The sequence below is a fragment of the Aspergillus uvarum genome, assembly GCF_003184745.1.
Source record: "Aspergillus uvarum CBS 121591 unplaced genomic scaffold BO82scaffold_35, whole genome shotgun sequence".
In the NCBI taxonomy this organism is placed as follows: Eukaryota; Fungi; Ascomycota; class Eurotiomycetes; order Eurotiales; family Aspergillaceae; genus Aspergillus; species Aspergillus uvarum.
In genome coordinates, this window is record NW_020291332.1 from 211,798 (window position 1) to 232,144 (window position 20,347).

At 50.5% G+C, this 20,347-nt stretch overlaps 7 protein-coding genes across 7 annotated transcripts; 3 read left to right on the forward strand and 4 right to left on the reverse strand.

The window, feature by feature from the left end:
* Window positions 1–1,510: 1,510 nt before the first annotated feature.
* On the reverse strand, window positions 1,511–2,920 carry BO82DRAFT_433210 (uncharacterized protein; the record flags this gene model as incomplete). The annotated part of the gene is made up of 3 exons (XM_025640851.1): window positions 2,534–2,920; window positions 2,047–2,464; window positions 1,511–1,979 (listed from the first exon to the last, which is right to left on the reverse strand). The coding sequence occupies exons 1-3, from the start codon at window positions 2,592–2,594 to the stop codon at window positions 1,511–1,513; spliced, it is 948 nt and encodes a 315-aa protein (XP_025490846.1). The 5' UTR covers window positions 2,595–2,920.
* On the reverse strand, window positions 2,815–3,740 carry BO82DRAFT_403198 (uncharacterized protein; the record flags this gene model as incomplete). The annotated part of the gene is made up of 2 exons (XM_025639362.1): window positions 2,815–2,834; window positions 3,509–3,740. 2 exons carry the CDS (start codon window positions 3,738–3,740, stop codon window positions 2,815–2,817), a joined length of 252 nt encoding a protein of 83 aa, XP_025490847.1.
* Window positions 3,741–4,765: 1,025 nt separating this feature from the next.
* Window positions 4,766–6,252, reverse strand: BO82DRAFT_384297 (protein MEMO1). The gene is made up of 3 exons (XM_025638094.1): window positions 5,945–6,252; window positions 5,822–5,890; window positions 4,766–5,763 (listed from the first exon to the last, which is right to left on the reverse strand). Exons 1-3 carry the CDS (start codon window positions 6,097–6,099, stop codon window positions 4,887–4,889), a joined length of 1,101 nt encoding a protein of 366 aa, XP_025490848.1. The 5' UTR covers window positions 6,100–6,252; the 3' UTR covers window positions 4,766–4,886.
* A 781-nt stretch (window positions 6,253–7,033) lies between these two features.
* Window positions 7,034–8,208, forward strand: BO82DRAFT_337852 (uncharacterized protein). The gene is made up of 2 exons (XM_025633409.1): window positions 7,034–7,360; window positions 7,414–8,208. The coding sequence occupies exons 1-2, from the start codon at window positions 7,198–7,200 to the stop codon at window positions 7,827–7,829; spliced, it is 579 nt and encodes a 192-aa protein (XP_025490849.1). The 5' UTR covers window positions 7,034–7,197; the 3' UTR covers window positions 7,830–8,208.
* A 679-nt stretch (window positions 8,209–8,887) lies between these two features.
* On the forward strand, window positions 8,888–9,404 carry BO82DRAFT_286138 (LSM domain-containing protein; the record flags this gene model as incomplete). Its single annotated transcript, XM_025631531.1, has 2 exons — window positions 8,888–8,998; window positions 9,156–9,404. 2 exons carry the CDS (start codon window positions 8,888–8,890, stop codon window positions 9,402–9,404), a joined length of 360 nt encoding a protein of 119 aa, XP_025490850.1.
* Window positions 9,405–11,942: 2,538 nt separating this feature from the next.
* phzA (putative serine/threonine protein phosphatase) lies at window positions 11,943–14,232 on the forward strand. Its single transcript, XM_025629763.1, has 3 exons — window positions 11,943–13,427; window positions 13,493–13,645; window positions 13,792–14,232. Exons 1-3 carry the CDS (start codon window positions 12,060–12,062, stop codon window positions 13,819–13,821), a joined length of 1,551 nt encoding a protein of 516 aa, XP_025490851.1. The 5' UTR covers window positions 11,943–12,059; the 3' UTR covers window positions 13,822–14,232.
* A 2,518-nt stretch (window positions 14,233–16,750) lies between these two features.
* BO82DRAFT_375479 (G1/S-specific cyclin) lies at window positions 16,751–18,064 on the reverse strand (the record flags this gene model as incomplete). Its single annotated transcript, XM_025637482.1, has 2 exons — window positions 16,751–17,794; window positions 17,852–18,064. 2 exons carry the CDS (start codon window positions 18,062–18,064, stop codon window positions 16,751–16,753), a joined length of 1,257 nt encoding a protein of 418 aa, XP_025490852.1.
* Window positions 18,065–20,347: the final 2,283 nt, after the last annotated feature.

The window sequence follows — 20,347 nt, forward strand, 5'->3', positions numbered from 1 at the left end:
CATCCCATCTCATAATACCAACCAACACAGTCTAAACCCGTCCTCTTCAAGCATACACCCAGAAGCCAAACTCACAACTTATAACAAACCCCATAACCGCAACCCTCCAAAACACCAAAACATTAAAACAACCACCACCTTCCAACCCTACCCAAAACCATCCCCCAGGCACCCAAGGTATCCACCAAACCCCAAACCCAGGAACCCCCTTCTACTAGCTAGCTAGCTCCCATTCCCTCAAATTCCACAACCTGTCGTTTATTGTTTACCCCTGCAGCTAACCCTGCCAGGTACGAACTAGCTTACCAGACACAAAGCTCGCCGCGCCAGGTACCATCAATTTCCTTTGTCCGGATAGGTCCAAGTTTTTTGTCTCTAGATTCAAGGGTTCCACCCTCCCATCCCCCATCACCGATAATGGTTTAGGCCACATACCTCCGCCGGCAGAGGAATCCGCACTATAGATTTTGGGTTGTGTGTTTTTCGCCGACGAGCCTATTAACATGCTGAAGGTGGGGGTGGTTTCCATGGTGAACGGGGAGGGAGATATTTTGGGGATAATTTGGGGATGGCTACATGTCCAGGTAGTTGGTTCTGGTTTTGTCGGTGTGGATGGTTGATGGTGCTGTTGCCCTTGGTGCTTTCGTCTCGGGTGCGGCGTGGGCTGTGGGGGTTTGGTCATTGGTTGGGGATCTTGCAGTGCTTGGTCGATGGTCTAGGGGTAATTTGGCTTGCTTTGGTGCCGGTGGTTGTGCCGATGGTTGTGTCTGTAGGGTGCTCGGTGGAGTATGGTTACTTCGGAATTATTCTTGTTGTTGTATGTATCTATCTTCTTGGTTGTAAGGGTTGGGTGTGGGGATGGGTATGCTTCATTGAGGGGGGTTCGTTGGCTAGTAGTTCAAGTTGGGTACTCTTTTTTTTTTTCCTCGTGGAAGTGGAAGTAGATTGGGGAAGTTTTGGTGGTGGGATCGTGTGTTTTTATCTCCTGGTGCCGTTAATGAGTGTAGGTATAGAGGACAGCAGGAGATATATATCTATATATCTGTAGACGGACGACTGTAATGTGGGTGGCGTCCGGCCGTACTCGGTGGGCGCTATTTCTCCTTGGAGAGTATGTGGTCTACGCTGTTGTCTTATTTATCTATCCATGTGTATTTTACGCTATTGACCTATTGCTGTTGTACTCGGTGTGCTTGGGTAGGTTGCTTGGTGGTGAATAGACAATATGCGGAGTGAGTATTCTTCCCGCCGCCTCAGGACAAACCGCCAAGGGCGATGGAAACAAGGGATGAACATGATCCAGCTTCCCTCCCAGTCCATTGAAATACTCTTTACACTTGTTAAGCCTCTAACTTCGAACGATGTTCTGACCCAACTAATGCATCTGATGTCAGAAATCCATGCAAATGGTTCACAGGTACATGCATCCATACCTGCTGATCACTACTCGCTAAAAGACACATGCAGGAATCACCCACAACCAACTTACCCTCCCACCACAAACCTAGATTCACCTCCCTTCCCCCACCGCCCAGACACAACATTCGATCCCCCTCTCCCGCAACTCCCCATCGATATTCCCCACCTCCTGCACATAGTACGGCTGCCGCGGCAGCTGCAGCGTCCACCGCCGGCGGGGCAGGTGCAGCCCGCGCAGCGGCTCCAGGAACAGGGGCAGCTTCTCGACGGGCTCGCCGAACCAGCTGCAGGGCAGCTGCAGCGTGAAGGTCTGGAGGCTGCGCATGCGCGTGACGGCCTGGCACGTCTCGAGCCACTGCTGCCGCCCGGCGGCGAAGTAGACCGTCTTGACGGGGTCCTTGCTGGGCAGCCAGTGGCCCGGGAACGCCCAGCGGAGCTCGACGGCGCGGATCGCGTCCCAGAAGTCCGGGGGGATCGTGGGCCGCAGGTAGGTCAGGGACCAGGTGTTGCTGAATTCGAAGGTGTTGAGCGTGTAGAGGATGTAGATGGATTCGGTGTAGCTGTTCTCCCCATCTTGTTAGCTGTAGGGATTGAGGGTTGGGTTGAGGCTCAAGGGATAGAGCGCACATCTGCTTACACGTCAACGCCAACGCCAGAAGCCCCGTCGTCGTCGTCGTCGTTGTTGTTGTTGTTGTTGCTATCGTTGTCGTCGTCGTCCTCCGACTCGCAGCTTTGGTCGCGCTGGGAAGCCCTCCCTGGCAGATCTCACAGGCCAACACCCCGTCCCGGCTGGGACACACGACATGTCCCATTCGTCGATTCGCGCGCTGCACGATATGGATGCGCATCCCGCCCTGCACCAGCTCCCAGATCGCCATGCGCAGCTCCGGTGATAGTTTCGCGAGGAGGGCGCTGTCCCGCTGGAAGGCCCATTCGCCCCGGGTGTCGGGCTTTTGCTGATGCTGCGGCAGCGGCAGCGACGCACGTTGACCTTGTTGGGCGCTGCTGGATCGCCGGGTCCGAGGGAGGGCAGTTGGCTTGTTGTCTTCAAACATGACAATCAGAATCTCAGTACCAAGAATGAGGGTAAATGGATAGTCGTCAACGGACTCACTCTGATACCGTTGCGCCAGTACATCCTCCCACGAGAAAACCCCCTGCTTGATCCTGGCCATGGTAATCCGTCGAATCTGGGCCCCAGTATAGACAGTATACCAAGATGCTGCACTCCCAAAAGATGGAACGAGCGAGAGCGACAAAGAATGCAGCAGCGACTGTCAATAGTCCATGATTTCCAATTGATGATGAGAATTATCGGGAAGGTTGGTTATCTGCCTGACGCGCCTAGAATACTGGTTACTGGGGCTGATCTGAGCCACACGACCGACTCTGCAATCACGCGCGATCGTACGTGGCTGCGGGGATCAGTGAGGGGAATTGAGGGGGAATCCGAATGTAAGCGCCTGCGTTTAACCGACGAGGTTCATCGTGAGAATGGAGGGGGACAGAACCAATGCAGAAATCACACTGGAGGGTTGAACATGAGGGGATAAGCCATGTCTTTATATATGGAAGGGTGAGGAAGACATATCATCTAGGAGGAAAGTCGGTGAGCTGAGATTCACATCCATTCCATCTAGATACAGTACACAGGAAGATAACACGGCGATAAGCAGTTGCTCCGTTCGGCGGATGTCGGATATTGTCTATTGACTGGCAAAAGGAAAGTCAGATTACAGCCTCGTCGCCTAATCAAAATCCCGCCGGAGAAAGAAGCGGAGTAATTCCTGCTGGATTGTCTTCCTTGAATAGAATAGCCCACTCCCTACTCATCATCATTCAAGGACCCCTGCCCCCGTCAGGCATCCGTCTTATCGCCTTATCTTTGGATATGAGTGCCTTTTTCTTGAGTTGCAGGGAGTGTCACGCGGCAATGGAGTTCTTTGTCGCTAGATAGATCACAGCCACATCCATGGCGAGCGTCAAAACATCGTCGAAATTGTTGTTCGATTTATTCTGGAGAAGTAAAGTCTAAACTCCAATCTCACGCACTATTTCCATCCCGCTTCTTCTTCGCCTTGATGCTGACGCGCGGCCACTCCAGAGACACCGCAGCACGCCACGGCAGTCGCTTCATGGAATGCCTGGGTCACAGACTTGTTGTACACAGACATGACTGCATCGTACAGCGATGAGGGCACGGCGCTCACCAGCCTACTCGCATCCGTGTTGACTACGATGCTTGGGTCAATGGAAGGGGCATCTTCGGCCAGGTTGCGGACTAATTGGGTGGTAAACACGTTCCTCGCCACCGGATCCATGAGTGCCCCTCCGATATCTTCTACGAACCTGATAATCGACGTTCCGAAGGCCACTTAAAACAGAGGGGGGCCGTCTGGGAGGGTGCAATGACCGACTGCAAGCCGAGTCCGATGACTGTGGTAGTGCTGCTGGGGAAGCTCGAGGTAATATTCCGCAGTCATTGACAATAGTCAACTCTTGGGGGGTTTCATGCAATTGAACCAATTGGGGAAGTGATCAGCTTGAGGTACCGATGGCTCCTGGGGCCAGCCACGCATCCCAAATCGTTGGATGAGAGTCTGAATATAGACCCGGAGAGGCCTGGCTTGCCATGATGACTTTCATAGTTATTCAAACTGCTGAGATTTTCTCGATTAGATCTCTTGAGTGAAGAGCAATCTTGCATACTATCAGATTGGGGAGAGACAGTGAGACGGAGAAAGATGAGATATCCGACCGGACCTCACCGAAGTGGAAAAGGCTCACACTGAATGATCCCCCGGGAACTCGATGCTTTTACTGCTCAGGCTAGCCCAAATTGAGGGCTTATTCCAGAGGGGCGGCCCGCAGCGCTTACTATATTTCCATCGGTGATATATTTGAGATAGCGTACGGACTTATTTAATACCACACTACAGGCAAACTGAAGATCTCACTCACTTCGACTCACCATGCGTCAGCATCCTTCATCTCCAACGGTAACTGTACAGTGGGCTTGCCGTAGACGTATCTGGATGTCAGATCGACCGACGTTGCGGGATGAAGGGGTGGAGTATGGATCCAGACCATTGAAAATGGGGGTGCAGTGCGAGCTGCATGTTTGGCCGGGGGTGTTTCGTGGGCTCGATGGGCTGTGTCCCGAGGCGAAGTTACCGGTGCGGGCGGTGGAGACGAGGATGATTTGGTTGAGGAGGTTGTGGTTTGAAAGGTGCAGGTAGATTAAGGGTCTTGAAGGCCTTTTTTTTTTCTCTGAGGAGAGGGTAGGGAATAATAGATATGGATTGTGGGCGAAGTGGAGCATTTCATGGATTTGAATGTATAGTTTAGAGATGATGCATAGATCAATATTATTTGATGAGCACTTGGCAGCAAATTGGATCACGACGACTACTCTAGGTTTTTAATAACGATATTATCGATTGACGACACACGAGAGAAGTGGGGGTCTACAGCACCGCAAAAGCCGAGACATAGCTCACCGAGCTGTCGTTCACATCCGTGATATCGGCACTTCGCTCATATCGGACGAAGTGGAATTTGCCCTTCTTGCCCTCGTCTTGGCTAATGATTGCTTCGAGGGCAGCCATGATGACCCCGATGGGGTGACGGCCGCAGACGGTGTTTCCCGTCCGCTCGACAGCGTCCAGGAAGCTTGCCGCACGTCCCGTGGTGATGGCCGCCATGGTTGCAATATCGAACGCAGAGATGCTCTCGTGGATGGCTGGCTCGTGGCGCTGGACACGATCCCGTCGCTGAAGGGAGTGACCAGCGGATACCGACTCCACCGTTGCCTCTACGTCTCTGTGGTTGTTGCCAGGCTGGGGGAGCGAGTCGGCCGAGAGTGGGAGACTCGGTCCTGGCTTGGGCGCATGGGGAACATAGTAGGTGTAACGGAACCGCAGTCCCCAGTGGCAGAAATCTGAACTGATGACGAACGCGTTCTCAGGATCTTGCAGATAAGGGGCAAGCAAGGTCCCAAAGGCTTCCTCAGTTGCAGCAGCAGTGCTTCCCACCATGATGGGGACTAGCGGTGGATACTGAGATGTCGGCTTGTTGGGATGTTGGAGCTGAAGAAGACGGTGGATGTAGGGCAGATGGAGCTCGATACTGTGCTCAGCTTCATCAACAGACTCATTCATCGTTGTGAAAGAGATATTGGTTCCATTGCGCTTCACAGCTTTGGTTGATAGGAGCTTTGCGATAAGCTCGGTATCGAGCGGCAAAGGGTCATCGGAGAGCGGGGTATAGTATGATGTGAGCTCGGGGAGAGCAAGTGTCGTCAGATAATGATGGTGAGAGGGTCCCAGCACAAAGATCCGTTTCCTGAAACTGAAGTGAGTCTTTGAGAACCGAGACAATCTGGCGTACTCTTGATTCTTACGCCTTCGATAAGTCCAGGGCTTTATAGGCGTGGGCAGCACATGGTCCGGAGTATGCATAGCCCGCATGTCTGGGAAATCAGCATGCAGTCAAAAGATGAACAGTCACATTAGCTTGGACATACGGAGCGATGATTATACGAGCACCAGGCACAGGCAGTGATCCAATACCCGGGACCTCGTTTGGGACCTGAGCCAACCACTGGTCCAACTGACGCGTCAGGGTATGTTGGCTATCGGAATACCAAGAACCAGCATGAGTAGCTTCGCGAGACGGCATGCTGAGCTGATTTTCTTCCTTCGCGAGGAGATAGCAATAAGAATTTAGATTAAAACCTGCAAGTTGACTATCTGGACCCTAGATTGAAGCGTGTGGACCAAAGAGGGTATAAGAGCTGGGTAAGTTGCAAGGTGCTTTGTCGGTCGGTCAGAGTCTCACAGACAGCTTGATGAAGCAGAAGCGGGGAAGTGGGACTTCCCTCGTCATAGGCACAAAACAGCGGAGTTTGCCTCGCTCAGGTATCAAAACTCAAGGCTTTCCTCCGCCGGTATGCCGAAGGCGGCATGCCGATCATTGTATACACATCATGAACATTTGGTCGATTACACGCATTGCGAGGCCATTATTGAACGATCTATAAAGTTTTAGGAAAGTGTAGGTCAAGCATTTCTCAACTTGCAAATGTTGAGTGGTATCCCATATGATAGGCCTCGAGTAACCCTGGGTGGGAAATGAACACAACCATAGCAATTATGACTGTGGAGCCAGTAGTTGCGTGTGCTTTGGGAGCTCTCTTGAGAATTATCAAAGGTATAATAGTATGTAGTGGTCTTCTTCTCGGCATGATTCATATGTTTATCCAGAATTTTGAGATTAGAGCACCACCTTTGCATATGCGCCTTATTGGAATCACGGTCCCTGTCGGGATCAAACCTGTGAGCTTCTAAGCCGATGTACTCACTAGGGTCCTATAAAGGGGTAATAAATGCTAATAATCAAGTTGTTCCAGGCAGTGAAGTATAGATCGAGGAATCAATCGATACAAACTACAGGATTCACTCAATTTACCCCTAAATAGGAATAGCGCATATTTCATGTAGTGCGACGCGGTCTCGCCTTCATTTTCTCCGCGATCCGACGCGCCGGTGTCTCGACCAACCACGCCCGAAAAGGCTCTCGACCCCAGCCTTGTTCTCCTCCTCAGCCTATATATCAGAAGAGCTGCTCTACCTCGTTCGTCATCTTCCCAGCAGATCCATCTTTCCCAATTGCTCCCATAAAGTTAGTATATATACTATTCTGATCAACATCGCATTGCTCGACCGAACGATCCACTATCGACCTTGCAAGCGGCAATCGAGACCTCACATCAGCATCATGTCTCTCAAGCGCAAAGCCTCATTTCCAAGCCTCGAATCACAAAATGCCCCCTCAATGTTGACAGGCGGGTTCTGGAAAGGGGAGGAACCCCCCCAACATCTGAATAGCCGGACACGAAAGCGATTCAGGAACGACCGTCCAGAAGAGAAAGTTGTATATGGTAAGGCTTGCTGACTGCTCTCATCGTCCTGGCTTTGTACTTATACCTTTCAGAGAACACACTTCGGTGGCTTTTTACAGCCCAACAGCAACAAACATCCGCTCCCCTTGCAGATGAGCAAGAACAAATGGATCACGAACCCACACTATCACCTGAGACGGTCGACCCGCGCCAGCAGACGTTACTCAAATTCTTCCGTCCTTGCCAACCATCCTCCAATAAATCGCACCCGTACAGCCTCATGCCGAAGACCAGCGATACTCCATTCTTCGGCGCGACACCTGTGCACTTTCACAGTATGCCAATCGCGGTCCCGGGACATTCAATGGATAGCGATACATTCAGCCCTGCTTCTCAGACCACGGATACCGATATGGATGTGGAAATGGAGTCGGCTAGTGATGAGTCGAACTGCTCGTCCAGAGCACCAGTTGGCGGACTCGCCTGGATGGGACACCCTAGGTTCTGAACGCCAAACGAAGAACCTGATCTCATCTATGTCGCAAGCGACAATATATTCTCCATTAGCGATGATACCAAACCTAACACTTTGTCACACTGGGGTTCTCTTACCGGCTGTTGCTGGTCACGTCGGTTCTATTCAGAGCCCAAGCTGATGCGTTTTGTCTTGAACAACAACTGCATGACGTCACTCTTTTGTATATCTACAGCTTCAACTTGAGAAGCTATCTTCCTTTGCTCTGAAACAAGCTTGGACGTCTCTGGCCTTGTTAGCATTACTGATGTGGCTTGGAAGGCTGAGACGGCCGAAGGCTTCGGGCACAGCCTATATGAGAATTAGATCTACATAATACTATTTAGCATTGAAGCGCAAAGCTTCAGCGGGGAATAACTGAATCAATGTCTTATAAAACCTGTCTGAATGGAACAATGAGTACTATAAGAGACAATACCAAGTACTGTTTCAGCAGTTCTGTGTTATTCAGTAGTCGAGGAGTTTCAACGACACATACAATACATGAGGAGGCTTGAGCATAATTAAAAGCATAATAGAGAAACCTTTCTCAATTCCCCACACGAATTGCTGGAAGGGAATTGCTTCTCGACGATGGGTAGCTGAAGCTAGAGGATGTTTGTAGTCACACGCTCAGTTTCGGGAGTCATGTGCGGGGGGAGCAGTAATGCCTAAGGTCTCCAGCGGCTCTATCCTTGACCCTTACGCTACGCTACGCTGGGGTGACCATCTTCCTTCTTCCGAGGACTAACCTTGGACCACCCAACCGGAACACGCCTAGTTTAGTTTCGAGGAAAGCCTTCGCCTCAGCTGAAGATATAAACCCCGCCTGATTATTTTCCGACCGACTGCGCCCCCAGGCAACTGTTACGCTCTCTCGTTTAGCATCGGCCAACGCAGAACAGTCCAGACCGCCAAGTTCTCTCCTGCTAGTGGTTGCAATTCACCCACCCCGCTCTCAACCTGTGAGGTCAAGCTGGTTAGCCCGTCTAGGGACAAGTTGATTAACCCGGAAGGGATAATAAAAAGAAAGGAAGCGAGCTATACAAATCATGGACGAGAACACGGCAGTGCAATACTTGGAATCCTTGATCGGTCGAACCCTCCGGGTGCACGCGACAGACACGCGCATTTTCGTGGGCACCTTCAAGTGTACCGATGCGGTAAGTGTTCTAGCTCTTCCTCTCCTTTCCTTCCTTGAATGATTTGTTGGGGTCGGTGTTTTGGCGGAAAAGATACGAGGATTTTGTTTTTATTTGGTGTTCGCTGTCACCTGGGGGTTCTCTGATCTGACTTTCTTCTCTCTCGCGCTTGCATTAGGCACGAAATATCATCCTTTCCAATACTCACGAGTACCGGTATCCCTCTCCCTCCGCCGTTCGAGACGCGGCCACGGATGCGAATGAGCTAGCCGCAGAAAGCGCGGGGACCGCGCAGAATAATAATATCAAGGTGTCCATGACTAGTCGATTTATCGGGCTGGTGGTCGTCCCCGGTCAACATATTACTAAAATTGAGTTGGAAGAGACCCCGCAACAGGGTCGGATGCGGGACACCTTACGATCATAGTGAGATTGCGATCTCCCATCGAAGGCAGACTACTGGAAGCTTGACTACCCGGCGGCACGAGATGCTTCAGCCACGAACACGAACACTATCCTCATGCTATCTGGGATGATGATTTGGGGGGGAAGGGGGAGGATTACGAGATGAGCTTCTGGAGAGGGAAGGGGTTGAACCTCATGGTGACCCAGGAGGCGCATGAGTAGCGCACAAAGCCGAAGCAGTCTGCACGTTGACCCTGTGCCAAAGGCCCACATATACCTCGTTTTGAAAACGGGAATTCTTTAAGAAGAAAAGGGTCTTCCCTGTCCCCCAGCTGAGCTGCTGTGCGAGCCAAGGCGAAGCCCTCAAGCACTCCTACTACAACGTGGTTAGGAGAAATATTCAGACAAAGTCGTTGGTGCTTGGCGCAGGGTGCATGGGCTTGGCAGCAGCAGCTACCGTCGTGACCATGCACCACGAGGCTGTAGTCGAAATGGCGGTGTTCCTGCAGTTTGGCATACCGCTGACTGTTGTATCGTCGAGGTGATTTAAAGGGTATTTCGCGGGGCATGGTCCTTGCCTTTGCAACTTTGCTTCCACTCGAACGGGGGTGGCACAGGGCCAGTCCGGGCTAGATGGCCGCGCGAAGGGATGGAGACGATATCGCCATCTTGGAACAACAAGGTTATGACTTGAAGTTCAGCATCGTGTATCTATATCTAGCCACCTCGAGTGGATCGCTCCGGACGGCGAGTCGGGTGTGGTTGGAGCGTTCTGGAGGCCACCTGTCGGTGGTCATCCGAAGATGAGTGATGCGTTCGGGATCCAGGCAGAATTGAAATCTCCTTGCATCATTCCAAGAACGAGGAACCTATGATTTTGGAAAGGAACGAAGCCAAGGCCTTGGAGGGATGGAGGTGGTGGTGGGAAGAGACCAACCATGTAACTTTTACGTAGAGCAGCAGTGTTGTGTTCAAGTTCCATCAGTGCTCTAGATCTCCTGAGAAGTTTGTTGGGATCGAGGAGAATTAAACAGTCATAATGTCATCGACGATCTCACCGTAGTGACTAGTTTTATAAATAAGTTGGATGGGGACTCAGACAGTCTGGATCGAAGTCAGATTTGACCTGAGGCGATAAGATTGTGTGGACGGTGACAAAGACCCCCCCACACCATTATCCACAATTCAAAACAAATCATCATCAGCAACATCATCATCATCACCATCATCATACCTATGGTGTATGTGTGTATGCTATAACATGCAGGCGGTTCCTCATACCGGACTTTTATCTGCCACGAGTACCAGTTCCGCTCAAGCATTTATCCATCTCATCTCTCTATCCACCCATCCAGGCAGCGCCATTCCTGTTCCTCAGGCAACTTACGTGCTCCTCATACAAAAAGCTCCCAGGCTTAAGCTTCCCTGTTCCGGGCCGACCGATTAATCCGGACATGCCACACCCGCTGTTGGCTGCAGGATTCGAGACCAAAAGCGACCTGAACTGAGCTGTTAACGTAGTAGTAAGTAGTTAGTCTAACTGAGTGGAAAGTAAGCCTGGGTCTTGAGGCGAGAACCTTCACTTTTCACTAGGCTAAAGCTAACTAACTAAATACAAGTAAGAGTAAGTTTACTCCAGCCTTCTCTTTCCACACCGTTAGTCAAGTTATCTAGTAATTCTTTTTCTCGGTTTCTCTTTTTATTTCTCTTCGCCTTCTTCCTCCTCTTCCACCACCACCACCACCACCACCACCACCAACAGCCTTCTGTTCCACTGTCATCATTGGTATTGATTCTTCCAGTAGCTCAGGTGTCTCAACCTTATCCTCTGTGGCTTGTGTGAGAGAGTGAGTATTCTGGGCTGGCATGGTTTTTCTCCATTCTTTCCACTGCCACATCCCCATCCACCCCCCCATGATGACGCATCTTTGCCCGTTTCCACAACTCTTATCATTTTCCCCTCCCAAATCTTCCACCCCCCAGTCAGAAACAGATCACAGATCCTCTCCCCCCCCCCCCAACTTTACCTAAATTCTCCGTTGGAACATCTTCCCTACCTACTATTGCCTATCTCCACATGCAACCATTTCCCCCAGGTTTCTAGTGTCTCCCTCGAATGTATATTGCCCATGAACTAGTGTTCATTTTGTCTTTCAACTTCCCGCCGCCGCCCCGTCATTTCCACCCTTTCGTCCTCCTCTCCTAACGGTCGCGATTTAGGAGCTTCCTCGGCGAATCGGAGCTTATCCTTCCGACGACTAGCTCTCGGTGGCTGATGCTTTCGTCTCCCCCAAACTCGATGTCCATCCATTCCTGTCTCTAATTCCTTCTGCGCCATTAATCGAACTCGACTCCCCTTATCCTTCGCGTCACCTCGAAGGGCTGGATCCCTTAGTCTCGTACCAACATCAATCTTGGCCGGTTTCCGACTACTGCCTTCCATCGCCGTGTCTTGTGGTCATCAACTGCCCTCGTGACATTTATTGACCTGTCGACTCCACCATCAGCGAAAGATTTTCCTCTTCTTTATAACTCCCAACCTACTCTCGGGTGTATCCTTAGCCAAGACACCTGCTAGCATTCCAGCACCTAGCAGGGCTTGGTGCTCCTCTGCTGAATCCCTATCCATCGTCGGGCGTCGGAGATTGAGCTTGGCAGATATTTTGCCGTTGCAGTAATGGGTCAATCGCATTCCAAGGGCAATAATGGCCCTGGCGATTCTTTGCAATCGTATCCATCCTTCTCTCGCTCTGACACCAAGGAATCCATCCGCTCCCTTCGTGGCTCGATCCGCTCCAAGATTCGTAGCAGCGACAGTCCCCGCGCCTCCACATCTGCTCTGTATCAGACGGAAAGCCAGACCGATAAGTCGGATGCTGGCTCGATCAAATCGGCGGCAAGCAGGCGCAGCTCGACCAACCTGAGCGCTCCCCAGTCCCCTGCTGCGGATGACGCCGCTTCCAAAACCGACTCATTGGAACCTCCTCCGTCTCCATCCCTGTCGAACAGTCTGAAAAGAGGCCATAAAGATGTGAATGCGATGCAGCAGAGTGGGGAGGTTGACCACGTGTCGGACGCTCCCCCGACCGGTGTTGCCCCCAAGGGCCCTTCTACACAGAAAGTTGGCGAATCGATTCTTATCAAGAGAGAAAACCAGCTGAATCCGATTCTGGACTTCATCATGAATACACCGATGAACAGCGAAACATCTGGATCGCCGGGAATGGGGATGGGTGCTTTGAAGTCGATTGACCTGGATGACATGATTTCACGACTTCTTGATGCTGGCTACTCGACCAAGGTTACCAAGACTGTTTGCTTGAAGAATGCGGAGATCGTGGCCATCTGTACCGCCGCACGGGAACTCTTCCTTTCTCAGCCCGCTCTTCTGGAGCTGTCGGCCCCCGTCAAGATTGTCGGAGATGTCCATGGTCAGTACACCGATCTCATTAGGCTGTTCGAGATGTGTGGGTTCCCCCCCGCCTCAAACTACCTCTTCCTGGGTGACTATGTGGATCGCGGAAAGCAGAGCTTGGAAACAATCCTGCTTCTGCTCTGCTATAAGCTCAAGTACCCCGAGAACTTCTTCCTCCTGCGTGGCAACCACGAGTGTGCCAACGTTACTCGCGTGTATGGATTTTATGACGAGTGCAAACGGCGTTGCAACATCAAGACTTGGAAAACATTCATCGATACGTTCAACTGCCTCCCAATCGCTGCGATCGTTGCTGGCAAGATCTTCTGTGTCCATGGTGGTTTGTCGCCGAGTCTTTCACATATGGATGACATCCGAGGCATCGCCCGCCCGACCGACGTGCCGGACTATGGCTTGCTGAACGATCTTCTGTGGAGTGATCCAGCAGATATGGAGGAAGACTGGGAACCCAGCGAGCGTGGTGTCAGCTACTGCTTTGGCAAGCAGGTCATCATGAATTTCCTGCAACGGCATGACTTTGATTTGGTCTGTCGAGCGCACATGGTGGTCGAAGACGGTTATGAATTCTATCAAGACCGTATTCTGGTTACTGTCTTCTCTGCGCCTAACGTAAGTATATTCCGAAGTCGATTTGTGTCAATCCTTTTCCTGATACTGACTGTCCCTGGATTTAGTACTGTGGTGAATTCGATAATTGGGGAGCCATCATGTCTGTTTCAGGTGAATTATTGTGTAGCTTCGAACTCTTGAAACCGCTGGATTCCACGGCCTTGAAGAATCATATTAAGAAGGGCCGGAACAAGCGGAACAGCATGCTCAGCAGTCCTGTAAGTCGTCCCTTGCTTGTTCGTTTATCCTCGCCAAGCCCAGAGACTACACCCTTGTGTAACAATGCCGAGGCATCTGTACCTTGGACGATACTTGCTCCTTCTGCACTGGTACGTTGACTCGATCGCAATGCTAACGTATGCAGCCTGCAATTGTCTCGGCACAAAGCTACTAGAGGTCCTGGTAATTGCATGCCAAGCGATCGTCATCCGCCATATGTCACCATCAAAATACCCGGACCCTACACCATGAAAACTGACCAATGCACATCATTCGCTATCGGCAGTGCAGCCTTTGGCAACCGGCTGGGCTAGCACAGTATCACCGCCAACTCGGCAGGTGCGCCACAGTTACCCCGTCGACATTCGGGCGCCAGTCTGAGGAACCCCACTGCAGTGCAGTGATCTTGGCTCTACCGACCCATTTCTCTCCATTCATCCGATCCTCGGCTTGGCAAATGCCGGATATGCCAGGCTCGTCATCTTTCATGTTACTCAGAATCGACAGCATAGCGAGCCGATGCTCTGAAACCCGCTTCCTTGACAGACAGACCTTAGACTGTCCATACATGGTCCAACAGACCGTACGGTCGTTCCATAACTGCCAATACTCATTTGCATTTAAGAGAGGAGGATTTTCATGAATCAAGAACGAAAACAAGGAAGAAGATGAAGACGATGCGAGAATCTTCGCTTTGTTTTTCACCTCCTTGTTATGATAAATAACGGTTCACCCACCACCATCATCATCATCCACCATCACCAAACACTTGAACACTGCAACGAGACTTTTGATGCGTCACGATATGTATGCCGTATTCAGCCGAAATCAGCAGGTTCTGGGTCCTTTTATTCTAAATCTTCCTGTTGCCGTTTTTTTATTCTCTTTTATTGTTGCCATTCTGCATGAAACATGGTTCGTTCGATCTTTTCCTCTGACCAATTGGGTTCTGGTAGATATTTAAAGGGAAATTACAACTGGCGTTCTATCAATTGAAATGGCTGGTCTTAAGTTGTGCCACTCTTTTTTTTTTTTTTTTTTATTTGAAAGTATTCGTCCTTTTCCCAAAGCGTCGAACCATTCGGGTTTCCCTCCCCGGAAGTTTGTATGTATGTCTGTCTGTATGTACATCACAAGACACGGTCAATTCGAAAGTCGTCATACTGAAGCATTGCCCTGGACTTGGTCTGGTGGCAATAAGATCCAGGCAAGACAAGAGGTGACTAATGGAGCAGGCAGCGAAGATTCATGCTCGCCGTGTTGCTTGCTTATGTTTATGTGTACGTACGTGCAACCGTGTTGTTGTACTGTCCTGCACTGGACTGCCCTGTCCTTTCTAGTTTCTGTACAGTACTCCAACTATCCTAGACTCATCGTCGTAGTGGGCACTATACAAACCTAGCCAAGTCATTCCATGGGCAACTCGACGGGTTTGTTGTGTGGAGTTGTCGGTGTGTCTTGTCTTGCCTTGCCTTGCCATACCCTCAATGGTTCATTCCTGGGCCCCGGCTAGGATTCTCAAGTGTCAATATCGCTTCGCTTCCATCCCACCTCGGTTCCGCCCTCGTCAGGGGAAAGTAGGCTAGCTATGTAGTAGTAGGGCTGGCTGGTGGCTGTACCTGACTCTACTTACTCGCTTTAGTTTGTGGAGCTGGATAGGAGGTCGACTGTCTTGTCCACGGGGGGAGCGCCTTATAGAGTTATCGGATTGTGAAATGGGAATGGGAGGAGAGCGTTTGACCACCCCGCGGCTGCCTCCCCAAGCGGGTGACTAATTATCTGCAATGCTGCTTAGGGAGGAAGAGAGGAATGGGGAAAGACCCCAGCGGGAAGGATATATGGACTCATTACCAACACCAACAAACCAAAACCAAAGGCATAGGAACTGCCATACCACACATTCGTGCAAGTACAGTATGTGGACGGTACAGATGGAGATCGTCCCCTAGGAGAGATGGCAGTCCATACTTCCGGGTAGATAGCCAGGGAAAGCAATCTACGAGCTCAGCTTAAGTGTTCGTATGGAGAATGATTCTGTATATGTAGTAAGTATAGAAGATTTCATTCGAGATACCACGTGCAAAAGACACGAAAAGGCACAAAAAGGAAAAGGAAAAGGTATCTGATGGGAAGCGGAAGTATCTTTTTCCGGCAAATAAATCGGTTTTCCATCTAGCCACTCTTCTTCTTTTCTCTTTGGTTGTCTTCTTGCTAGTATGTTCTGCAGATAGTCTGTGGGAGAAGTGTGTAGAGTGTATGTTGTAGGTAAGGTGCAAGGGTATTGGGGGGGTTTTATGTGTAGAAAGGGCAGCGCAGCAGTCGCCCCAAAAGCATTTCAAATCACAAAAACTATGGGGTGGTGGTGGTGGTTTGTTTTTGGGTTTCGCGAACTCCCTTGTCTTGTGGTTTTTTGTATTTGTTGTATAAGATATGTATAGTTGGGTGTCTGCTTTGTTTTGCACTTGACAGGGAGCTCTTTTCTGCTTTTTTTTTCTGTTGGAAAGGGACCTCTTTCCATCATCCAGCAACATCACAAAAAGAAAGCGGGCGGTCATACTAAAAAAAAGCATGGACACGATCCCGCCTGAATGAGGAAGAGAGGTCAGAGCTTGAGCCACATTAATGTTCTTTACGAGTGACAAATGCAAAGCGGGGGAATGAAGAAAAGAAGAAAAGCACAACAGCTTCGAGCCCCGCAACTGTAGAGAATCAACGATCTGCGTTGCTGAACTGGGTCTTCGAAGCGGGGGAATAGAAAGAAAACACAGTGAAATGCAAATTAATTTCAACAGCTCGCGCTTGCAATGCTAGTTATAGAAGAGGATGACAAACGAGCTAGATGCAACTTGGGGGACCCAAGAGATGGTATGCGAATCGAAAGATGGGTATGCAATTTTTTAGGCACGCAAACAAAGAAAGTGGATAGTGGAGGGGGATGAAGAAAAAATGGCAATCCTTCTCAGCAGAGTGATTGCGGTCGGATCGAGGATAGATTGTAAACCAGAGACGGCAGATATGGCACAAGGCGCAAGGCGATTTGATTCTAGGTATCGAGCGAGGTGATAATATACTATCGACGGAGATTGTTTTCAGCCAGGTCAAGTTCAGTAGCCGGTGCTGAACGACATTTGAGGCTGGAGATATTGTTGTTGGTATGTAGCCTCCTGCGCGTAGCTAGGAGCACCCGTGTATGGTACACTAGGAGAGGGGGTGGGCGACGGTGAGCAGGCGCTAGTGCCAGCTACTCCTTTGGCAAAGGTGGGATTACCACCGTTGGCGAAGACTTCGTTTTCAGGAGTAATTGGCGGTGTGATGTAGCCGTGAGCCATAGTGGATGATTGCGGGGCCTTCTGGGGCGTAGCAAGACCAATCTCTCCTTCATAGGGTTTAGACTCGGCCGGAACAACATCGGAGGGCGGGCTAGGGGGAGTGTAGCTCGCGACGGAGGCCTGGCGGGCAAGGAATTGCTCCAGGATCTTCGACACCCGCGAGTAGTGGGCCGACGAATATTTCCGGGAGAGCACCTGCGAGGGCTGGTGTAATTGTTGTGACAATCCCACTAGTGTCATAGAGTCGTATTGAGAAGCCCACTCAGTGTGACGAGGCTGAGTTCGGTTCAGGATGCACCGTGCAAGAGCCAAGGAGGCTCTGGCTAGATCGGACGAAGGCTTGGAGACAAATTCCCGATGGAACAGGGAGATTTCCGCGATGTATAGAGACAGGTGCTCAACCTCGGCATCATAAGGGCAATCCATGACAGCCATCTGCAGGAAGTTGTCGACTGTGGGATGACCGATGGTCCAGCCCAAAGTCTGCAGCACATGCCACTCCATCTGGATGAACATGTCATCATCGTAAAGCGAGCAACACATTGACTTGAGCTCCTTAATGGTCGGAACACGATCCTTCTTGTCACCATACTTGGCAGCAATGAGTAGAGCCGCACACCCGACCAATTGGTAGTGTCTCTTGTAGACGACACGTTTCGAACAGTATCGGTCGAGCAAGTTGATGGTCAGGAAGAGAGTAGACGACAGCAGCTGAAAGGCGGTATGGGCTTCAATCAGGAAATCGAGCAGGTAGGGACGCATGAACCATTGAATCTCGGTTTGGATGTCGATCGACTCAACGTCAGGGAGGGTGGCGGTCTGTTAAAGGTCGAGATTAGCCACAATCGTTTCGCAACCAGTCAAGTGACAACTAACATCCATGTCCAGCATGTGCGCCAGAATGTCATCACGGAACTCTTCGCTAGTGATCTTGGAAAGTTCATCCGCAATGGCATACTGACGCTCACGGGCAATCAGTCTCGCATGCTCCTTTGGTTCCAGACGAGGGGCCGGGAAGTCGTCATACGACTCCACAAAGAAGGTATCGCAAGGCTGATAGCTAGAGGCAGGACGCTTTTGATAGGCCATGTTGTCGGACTGGTGGTGATGATAACGATCCGGGTGATTAGTGTAAAGAGTGGATCTGATAGAGGATCTTGTCTATCAGGGAACGACGGAGTTCAGAGAGTGACAGTCGCTGGATTAGGTGTGGGGATTAATGAACGGAATTAGTTGGAATTATTAGAAAGTGTCCAGTAAGATGACGATAGTCCGAGCACTGGAAAGGGAAAGGATAGCCAGATAGCTGGTGGAAAGCCTTTTTTGAGCGGCCGGAGCTAGATTAAGATAAAATTAGTATACGTGATATTAAGATTAGAAAAGAGAGATAATGAAAAAAGAACGACGAGAGGGTGAAAAAGAGCGTGTGATGCAAGAAAAAGAGAAGGTAAAAGGAAATATAAGATGTTAAAGAAAGGCTTGTAGTTGGGAAAGGAAGGCCCAAGGAGGGAAGAAGAGAGAGGAAGGTCCAGGGTGAAAAGGGGGACTCCTTGGGGATAAAAAGGTACTAACCCAGATAGAAGGCCTTCGGGCAGAGGGCACGATGCAACCCTTACCGTGACGGCGTGTCTGGCATCTAGGCAGGGCCAAGACGCAAGAATGACCCGACGAGATGAACTCTGGAGGATACCAATCCAAAAGACGAAGTGCGACTGAACGCCTTCGCCCTAGGAACCGGTTCTTGGACTGGCAAGCCTATGGGCACTCCGGAATGTGGAAACAGGAGTACAGGCACGAACCCTGTGAAGGGGTGGGGAGATCGTCAGGGGGGGAATCGAGGTGCAATGAGAATGATCACAACGTACAGTCGGCAATCCAGTATCCTTTCGAACGTTCTTGTGCAGGACAGGAATGAAGTTGTGAGATGCGAAAGCGCTAGAAAGCCAAAATCCACATTGAAAGGAGTGAGGCTATATCGAGGCCAAAAGCGAAAAATTAATCAAGAAAACGACAATTGGTTCCTAGCAAGGAGAAGGTAACAAGTTAGCCGTCAGATTCAAACAATGCCTTTGATTGCTTCTTGTGATTGCGATGTGGAATTGCAGTGATAAGGTTGCTTGGATATCTCGGCGTCGTCGAAGGCTTGAGATCGTCCCCTCCAGGTATGCGGGAAAGGGCCTATACATTCCCACGCAAGCACATGAGCAACCCTTAAATTTGGACCCGAGTTGATAGACAAACTCGTTTCTCTTCCTGCCAGCATCTTTCCTGCCAGCATCAAGTTGAATTGACTGAATTCCACTCCGAGAGAGAGCAACTCTGGTCCTTCAACCTCTGCAGCACGGCTCTCATGTCTTAACTAAACGACCAATTGTCCTCCACCCTCTATCAAGACACAGTTCATCTCTCCAATTCACTCAACCCAGTCTTCTATAGTATCGAGGAGACGCATGTGTAAGGGGTATGATCAAGCCTGGACCGTCCAGTGCTCAAGGAATCGAAACGTGACACTTTCGAAGATCCGCTTGTGCGGGCAATTGCTGTTTTGACACGAACCGACTTCAAGAGGTGCTGACAGTGCACTGGCAGGAAGATCTCGCCGTACTGCCAATGGATTGAGACCACAATCCGTTCGAGCATTCACCAGTGGGCTGCCATCGGATGCAATCGCAGCCATGACAATCGCATGAGGGGGGTTTGAGAGAGGGAAGAAGGAAAATTTCGACGCCTTACCTTTCAGGAAATCACAACCAAAATAGAAGCATGTACACACAAAGCTTTCGGATAAAAGAACAGAAAAGAACCCTTCTCTTCGCTCTTCTAGCCGGCAGGAGCTGAAATCAGGGGGATCCAACGGTCGATGTCACGGGGGTAGGCACCGGATGTCAGATGTGGGGGGAGGGGGGAGGAATTCGCCGTTTGAGTTAACAAACGTCGAAAGAGGACGTCGAAGCAGGAGCTGACGGACACGGCTCGACTGGAGAGCTGGTGCAACGGGCGACAGATGAAGTTGACTGTTATAGTGCAGTCAACCGGATCTTGGACCTGGGGACCAGTCTCAGATCTCTCCAAATGAATTGACGGAGATGGCAGGAAAAGGGGCGGCGGAGGAAGAGGAGGGAGGAAGAAGAAAGGAAGGGAGGAGAGGTGAAGATAAGAAGAATGAGGAGGAGAGGAAAGTGAGGAGGAACTGCTCTCTCTCTCTCCAGACGGGTGTAGTAAAAAGAAAAGAAAAGAGAAGAACGAGAAGAGATGGGACGAGTGGCCCGGAGATAGAAGTCTCTCGAGAGAGGATCGCTGCAGGTTAGCTTGCCCATGATGTATGGTAAATCATGACGCTTTCCACGTATCGACCGTGGTAATTGGTACCGT